This window comes from Pocillopora damicornis, chromosome 4, assembly GCF_964200805.1.
Source record: "Pocillopora damicornis chromosome 4, jaPocDami1.2, whole genome shotgun sequence".
NCBI lineage: Eukaryota > Metazoa > Cnidaria > Anthozoa > Scleractinia > Pocilloporidae > Pocillopora > Pocillopora damicornis.
Genome location: NC_142673.1, coordinates 23,411,009 through 23,419,195, shown reverse-complemented (window position 1 = coordinate 23,419,195; position 8,187 = coordinate 23,411,009). Strand labels below are relative to the sequence as shown.

General features: G+C 36.9%; 1 protein-coding gene across 1 annotated transcript; it reads right to left on the bottom strand.

Moving 5' to 3' along the window:
- Positions 1-63: 63 nt before the first annotated feature.
- Positions 64-7,850, bottom strand: LOC113683392 (coiled-coil domain-containing protein 112). Its single transcript, XM_089203264.1, has 12 exons — positions 7,629-7,850; positions 7,227-7,348; positions 5,717-5,882; positions 5,113-5,284; positions 4,873-4,959; positions 4,310-4,459; positions 3,576-3,704; positions 2,503-2,598; positions 1,603-1,749; positions 1,348-1,443; positions 1,053-1,174; positions 64-659 (listed from the first exon to the last, which is right to left on the bottom strand). The coding sequence occupies exons 1-12, from the start codon at positions 7,742-7,744 to the stop codon at positions 626-628; spliced, it is 1,437 nt and encodes a 478-aa protein (XP_089059390.1). The 5' UTR covers positions 7,745-7,850; the 3' UTR covers positions 64-625.
- Between the last annotated feature and the right edge of the window lie 337 nt (positions 7,851-8,187).

Sequence of the window (8,187 nt, the reverse complement as noted above, 5' to 3'; positions counted from 1 at the left end):
AACACTGCGCTTCGAGTGGGAAATGGGAATTTCTCTATAGTATAGAATTATTTCTAAAACCCCTTGACACATAAATAATTATTTTATTCACAATTTCATTTAAAACTGTACACTATCAACTCGGTTGTTTCCCACTTCCAAGCTTTGGAAGACTCACGGCCTCCAGAAGATGTTTATATCAAATGCAGCTTCTTACGAGGTGCAAGTGAAATAACAGTGCCCCTCTTAACGCAATTAACAAGATTAACGTTCACTTGTTGATAAGCTGTAGGAGCTATCAACATATGGCGGGAGTGGGTAAGCGCGAGAGGAGAGACGCGTGAGGGGAGGAGCGCGAACGAAATGACCTTGCGAGGGTCTCTTGCCTCGCGCTTACCTCCGCGCGCCTCGCTAACAGATGACGGTTGTTCTGCAGGCTCTTTCTTGACCACGTTTTAGCGAATTTAAGCTTACCCGGTATGAGAATGGAATCACATTCCACAGATGATAAAGCCATCGAAAATTTTCGTTTTAAAGATGACGGAAAGGTAGTTGTAATACATGTTGAACAAGGATCAAAAATGCAAAAGAACGTAAGTCCATGGGCTTCAGAATGGCGATGAGTGTTCTGTAGAGTAGCTGGCTGTCATGATAATCCCTGCCGCCATGACGGGACTGCCCTGAAATCAAACAGTACTCATTTCATTTAAAAGAACTTTGCACTGATTACACGAATCTCTGTTTTCTTTTTCTTCAACCATCACTCTTGTGTATACCATCAAGCTTACAACCGAAGTTATCACAACGGCAAGTCAGAGCAAAGCAAAAATAAGGGGAATAAATAGCTTGAAGCAAAGAAACGGGGGCGGCCTAAAGCGTGGGACACGCAAGAGACCAAGTCGCGACTGGCTTCAATTTTTCCTCTCATTAGTTGAAGGGATGGCAATTGCTCGGTCAATAATGGCGCACAGAACAACAAATTCAATGGATTCCCGGGTTCCTTATGATATGCAATTGAGAAAAATATTCTTACAAAGGGAGGTCGGATCGTATGGGAAAAAAGAGTTGCATACCTGTGTGGCATATGAAGACTGGGCCCATGTCCAGCCGTCCCAGGCCCTTCTTTTTTTCTCTGTTCCCAGCCAGCAGTAAGTTTGTACAGTCGAGATGGGTCGCGTGATACATTCACTTCAACCTGGGTCAGAGGCAAAGTGTTAGACATGTGACTGAGACAAAGATTCCATGAGAGATTCAGTCTGATTTAATTTACAAGGCTTTACCTTCCTTCCAATAAAAAGAGAGGGAAAATTATAAGAAAAATCTTTTTTGTTGTTGTTGCTTCCCTTGCTTACTTAAACAATCCTTTACCTGACTTTTTAGTTTCTGGAGCCTTTTTTCTTTCTCTTGTTTCTGAACCTCCTTTACTTTCAACTTGGCTTTTCGTTCATCTAACATCTTTTGGCTCTGAAGCAATACAAGTAAAAGATTCTGCATAAATTATGATATGCAACTACCTAAACCCGCTCGCAACCTTTGTTTAATGTCACGCAACACGCTCTTTCCCCGTTGTGTGTAAGATCCACCTACTTTCTGCATCACATTACGGTCACAAATCATACTCACCCTTTCTTGTATTTTCGCTGCCTCTTCCGCGGTTATTTTATTTGCCTCTTTTTCTTGGTGATGTCTCGCGTGTCGTGCTGCTTGTAAAATAGCTTGTTCTTCTGCTTTTTGTCTTGCGTACTCTTCCACTTGTGCTTTAATCTCCAGCTAAAGAAAGCAAAGAAAAAAAACAAAGAAAAACAAGTTGAGGGAGATACAATACGGTTGGTGCGGTCTCGACCATCTTTCAACAACCTCGTTCCTTTTTCATCTAGTAGTTCCATTTTGGAGACTTTCCCTCTCACAAACTACCATTTCGTTTTTGGAGTCATCACTGTAACGACAATTTTTCGAGACCCTACAGAACGAGTCGAAATACCGTGAAGCAGCTTTCTAAAGTATTACGAGTCCCATTATTTATCGTCTTTTACAGTTGCTGTTGTTGCATAAGAGAGCAAAGCTAGGCCCGGAATTCCTATCTGTCAAAGGTACATGTAATTCCTAAGTAATACGTTAAGTTTTTCTTGCAGTTTACTGTTAACGTTATCTCTCTAGGCGGAGGGAGGACTGTTCTTTGAGTTAAATTGTCGCAAATCTTCGAAGTTGCATCCGTGTCCTATTTCAGATTCATGTTAAGACGGGGTGGAGCACTTTTTACTAACGGGCGAATCATCGAAGGGGGTACATATTTCAAATTTTGACCAATAAGAGGGGGGCTTATAATGAAGGGGCGCTTATTCTGAAGAGGCACTTATTCTGAAGGGGCGCTTATTCTGAAGAGGGACTTGTTTTGAAGGGGCTTATCGGATGGGGGAGCTTACTTCTGGTGCTAACTCAAGGATTTACGGTATTTAGGCACATCGTGTTGTTACAACTTCCATCCCCGAGCTTGGTAGTGTTTGGGATTGTGAACTATCTTACCCTTTTCCTCTCCTCTCTCTCTTTCTCCCTTGCTTTGTTCATTTCTAATCTGAGCCGTGCTTCCTCAGTCTTTGCCTTTTCCAATTCCTTCTGTACCTGAGAATAAAATTACCAAAACCAAATGTCATCCAACAAAAATAATTTAGAAATGCAGCATCATCCTAAGGCCTGTTACTATACAATGCAGTCTAAACATTATCCCACAGCAACACTTCATTTTAATCCTTTACTTAACTGGTAAGAGTGACTGGCTTCTAATTTCTCCTTACAGTATCACCCTTGAATCAAATGTGAAGGTCATGGGAATACAGTATATGATCACTGATTTGAGAAGCTCCCGATTGTCAAACAAATTCTCCTTTTCAGTATAGGATCAAATGTAAAGGGAACACTGTGGAGAATATGGATACCAATACTAGTGTGTAAATGGTTCAGCCAGGATAACATTTTCTAAAATATGTGAAGAAGTGTTTTTGGCCGCATTTGTTGTCATACTGAATCTCCTCCGTAAAAGAGAGTTTCTTTTGAGTTCTCTGAGTTATCAATGATACATAATAATAAGACAAGAACATTTAATCCAACTCCACAACAACATTCATGTTGGGATTGAAACACCCCTTTCCATTTGGTAGTTAGGTGTGGATAGTAGGTTAGAAAAGGGGGTTTATTACTCCATGTCACACAGCTGGTTCCTGCTTGAAGCTTGCTATGCTTATCCTTAGTGGAGCTAAGGATAAATTATATTTATGTATTTATATTCGCTTGGACAGAAATCTCTACCTTCACCTTTTAACCCCTGAGAGTGACTAGCATCTAATTTCTCCCAACAGTATAGCCCCTGCATCACACAGTAAGGTCATGAGAATGAAGGAAATAATCACAAACTAAATATTCTCTTGATTAAGAAACAAATTCTCCTTTTCAGCACTTTAGAAATTGTATAGAAAGCAGTAAGGAGAATATGCATACTGATCTTAGGGTGTAAGAGGTTAACTAGTTCCAAGATATTTAATATACATGTTCATTATTTTAAAAATCAAATCTTAATTTTCTCACTCCACCAAGATAGTTACCTTCCATTCATTTAACTGCTTGACTCTTTCTTCTCTCTCCTTTTCTATTTGTTCTTCTTTTCTTCTCTTCATTTTCTCTTCCTCCTCCAATTCATCTTCATCATCTTTTAACAAGTCATCTTTCTTTGCCTATTGGAAACCAAAACAAATCTGTTACAAGAAACAAATTAAATGAATACTTAATAGTTTTGTAACCTATGTTTGATTATAGAGTCCAAGACTATCCATCCAGTAGAAAAACAGCTGAAGAAGTCTGGCAGTAAATGACACCAATTAACCCTCATGACTTAATAACTGATTATCTAGTTATTCTCCCTTCTATATTCAATATATTCCAAATAAAATACTTGGGAGAATTTAATGCATATCTACAAAACACTCTCCAGTTGATAAAACTGTTCACTCTCATTGCCTCTCAGTGAGAAAATGTATTGGTATGTTGTGGGAAAATCTTGCAAAACACTCATGAGCATTTTAAAAAAGTTAAAGGTAAAAGTTGTCTCTACTCTAAAACATTCCTTGACAGATGACCTCACTGTCAGTCAACATACAATCAATACATCAGCAGACCCTGCGCTAGGCAATAACTGAAGTCAGCTATGCACCATGTCTGATGAATAACTGGTGTGTCATTACTGACTTAACCAAAGAATTAGGTAAGTCTTTAAGACACTCATGCTAAACGTGAGGAACAGGGTATGCTGCTAAATGGAACAAGTGTGAATGATACATACCTCTTTGTTGTATTTCCATTCTTGGATGGCTTTCTTTTTGCTTTCTTTGAGTATCAAGTATTCGCTGTACCATTCATCATGCTGTCGCACATCATCAATGCTTCTTCCAGGAATCTCTGATCCTGCAGCTCGCATGAAAGCTTCATGGTTCTATAGATAGTCCCATAGTAATTGACTTTGAGAAAGGTTGTGGTTATTCATTGTGATGAATACATGCAAGCAGGGTAAAAGAGGCAACTCATATAAGGCTTCACTGTGACAACACTAAAATTACAGAAGCATGGATTCCCACAGTTAAGAAGAACAAAAACAGGAGAGTCAACCAACTGCCAAATTGTGTCCTTACAACAATTAAAAACCAGCCAATTACAAAAGAACACAATTATTCTTTATAAGCTGATACCAAATAGACTGAAAAAGACTAGAAACAAGAAGTAAAGTTCTTGCATCAAAACTAGAAGTAACTGCACCTTGAGAAAAACCAACAAATCTCCATTAAGAAGAAATTACTTCCTTGTTTTATAAAATCAATGATAATCTAACATAAATTTTTCATTTTATACCTTGTGTTTGCTCTTAAGCTTTAAGAAGAGTTGTTGATCATAGTCATCCCAACCTCCACTGTGTCCACCAGTCTGCGCCAAGAATCTCTGCAATAGGCCAGTGTTAATTACACTTGGGTGGTAAAAACACAGTACAAAGAGACAACTCATGACTACATCAACACCCACTGCATGATTCATAGAAGCTCAATACATATTATGATACTTACAGGTCATATAAACATTTCTAATCCAAAGTACCTCAAATGCTGCAACTACAGGTGGCAGTGAAACTGTAATAGCCCCAGCTGCTTTCTTTACATCAACAGCAGCTGTTGCAGGTGCAGGCAACTGTGACCAAGAATCAAACTTTTTCTCCATTGCTGCTACTTCTTGTAGGCACGTTCTCTCTTCATGCATCAGCTCATCATAGCTGCCAAGAATCACAAAATTGATCAGGACTACATTTATATGAAAAGCTTTTGAAAGAAGACATCTACCACATTTTATTAATTCTATGACCTTTTCCAAAGTCATAAAGGTAATCTGGTTGAAACTGAAACTAAACAGAACCTCAATCGCTCTGACGAAGGGCTAACGCTCGAAACGTCAGCTTTTTTACCCTTTACAGTGGCTAATTTACGTTTTCAACCCAGTTGTTAACACTAAATTACTTGGCATTAGTAGTTGCTAGTAATCTCATATCAAAATCTTGCAGTCGAGTCTTAACTTTCATTTTCCAGAAGTTTCAAACTTAAGTGTCCATACTTTTAAAAACTACCACCCTCTACGTAATACTTGAAATTCTAACTATTGCTAGTACAACTGTAATAGTTATAAATTACAATTAAAAAGTATGTATTACATTTTTCTCTGCTGTTCTTTGAATGTCATCATAGAATTTTCAATTTCCTCCATTATTTCTTTGAGTTTTTCCACAAACTCTGGTGATGGTTTCACATCTTGCAAGTCTCTCTGGAACTTGTTTACATTTGCCCTGATTTTACCCAACTGCTGCTTCAGTTTACTTTCTGTTAATTTAAAAAAATGAAAGCATTCAGGAAAATTCCAGCATCAATAGTATCAATAAGGATGTTTTGAACAAGAGGTAACAGTTGACAGTTGAACCTGTATTAAGTGACACCATATTAAGCAGTCACCCTTTCTTATTAGGGAGTTGCTTTTACGAGTCCAAAGATTTGTTCCTCTCAATTACTAACAGTAATTTTCACTTCTAATAAGGGGTTACTTATATTAAGTGCACCTGGTCACCTCTGATTAAGTCCCAACACCCTCAGTTAGTATTGTCCTCCACTTGTATTGAACAGTCACTTTAAGTAGAACCACTCAAATAAATCTAAGAATTATCTTTATAGGAAAATTTAATCCACTTTGATCTCCCAAAATCAATTGAAAGTTAGTAACATTTTTTAGCAAGTTTTTGTTCATTAAGTAGTCAATTTTAACATAAAATGGCATTTTTATCATATTTCATGATAACCTGTAGAACCTGTATTAAGCAGTCAACCTGTGTTAACCTTTTAACTCCCTTAAGTGACCAAGACAGAATTTCTCCTTTCAATATCACTACAATATCAACCAGATAAGTGACGAGAATCAAGAAAATATCAATTTGGGAATAATTAGTTGATCTGATACTAAATTCTCTGAGCTGATATTATAATAATTGTATGGTTAACAGAAAGGAGAATTAAAAATTTGATCTGGGAGTTAAAGGGTTAACCAGTCACTCCACCATTCCACATGGGTTACTGCTTAATAAAGGTTTGACTGAGTACCAATGTAAACAGGGATGTAAAAGTTTCATTACCATAGACATTTCTCATAGATCTATACTACCCTAAATGTTCTCATACTTTTCTCCAGCCTTTCTTTAGTTATTTATTGTGTCACATGGAGGAAAAAAAGGTATCTGGAATTTATAGCTGTGAAATTTGGATCAACTCAGTAAAATTGTGTAACTGTAGTCTGCTCCAAAATTCACTGACATTATGTTTCTTCTAGATCACATCATCTACTATTTCATTTCCTGAAAATGAATTCATCTAGTAATGAACTTTTTACATCAACATAAGGAAACTTATGCTAGCTATACTCAGTTGAACAATAACTGCTGATTGATTGAATTTGTTATTAAAGGTTCTTATTAATTCACTGTTTATGATTATCATGGTTTATTCTCAAACAGAGGAAGGAATAAAAGTTGAAGGGTTCTCATCTTTTTTTTAATTGCCTTACATCATCATTAAATCGAGTTAGATTGCTTTTTAGATAGTAGCTTATGGGTTCAAGTAAGTGATTTCTACCTCAGGCTAAACAAATTCAGAAGGTTCTAAGTTAAACTGTCTACTTACTCTCTGATTTTCTTTCATTTGTTCCCTTCAAATCCACTTCTTCAAGTTCACAGTAGTCTTTACGAAACTCGCTGCGTCGACTGTAAAGTGGAGTGTTTCTATCCTTTTCCAGGGCAGAAATTCTGACAATTTACAAAAATTTTAATCATAAATAACTAAAAAATATATATACATATATGGTCTTTAAACTAGGAGAAAATAAAACTTTCAAAAAGTAAATCCAATCACATCCAAAGCATCCAATCACAGAGAAATACCAAAAGGAAATCATAACATTCTTAATATTCGAAACCATTAATCATACATAAAAATTTCAATATTATTGTTAATATTTTTACATCGGAGTTCCTCTGTAAAAGTAAAAATTCAATATAGGTAAAAAATTCTTGAAAAAAGGATTACCTCTGCTCAAGCTGTTCCAGTGTTGCAAAAAATTCCGAGTTCTTTTGCTGCTGTGTCCGTGGTTTCCTCGACTTATCAGTATCGCTGCTTCCTTCGGGCTCAGTTCTATTATTCATGGTAAATCTTCATTCGAGAGAACTATTGTTTACAGTCAGAGAGATGACTTAGCAATACCCGCCATTTTGTTCGAACCAATGTCATACATGACGAAACTAATTTTTTAGGTAGGTACGTCATGTATGGGCGCATATTATGTCCTAAATATATATAATGTCCTATACTTTACATACAATACCCTACACACATACAGGGCTATACACAGCTTTATTATATACTCAACAAAATATTGCGTTTCTGATTGGTCAATGATGAATGCATAAGTAGATTATAGAGTGCAATAGAGGTTATAGAGTGCAATACGGAGAAGTTGCCATGGAAACACCGGGGAAGCGCCAAATTTGAACACCAAATTATAAAAAAATGGCTGACAGCCGGTTTGCTTTGTCAAACCAAAACATCGTTGAGCAACTTAAAGAAAATGCGAAAAACAAAAACACGC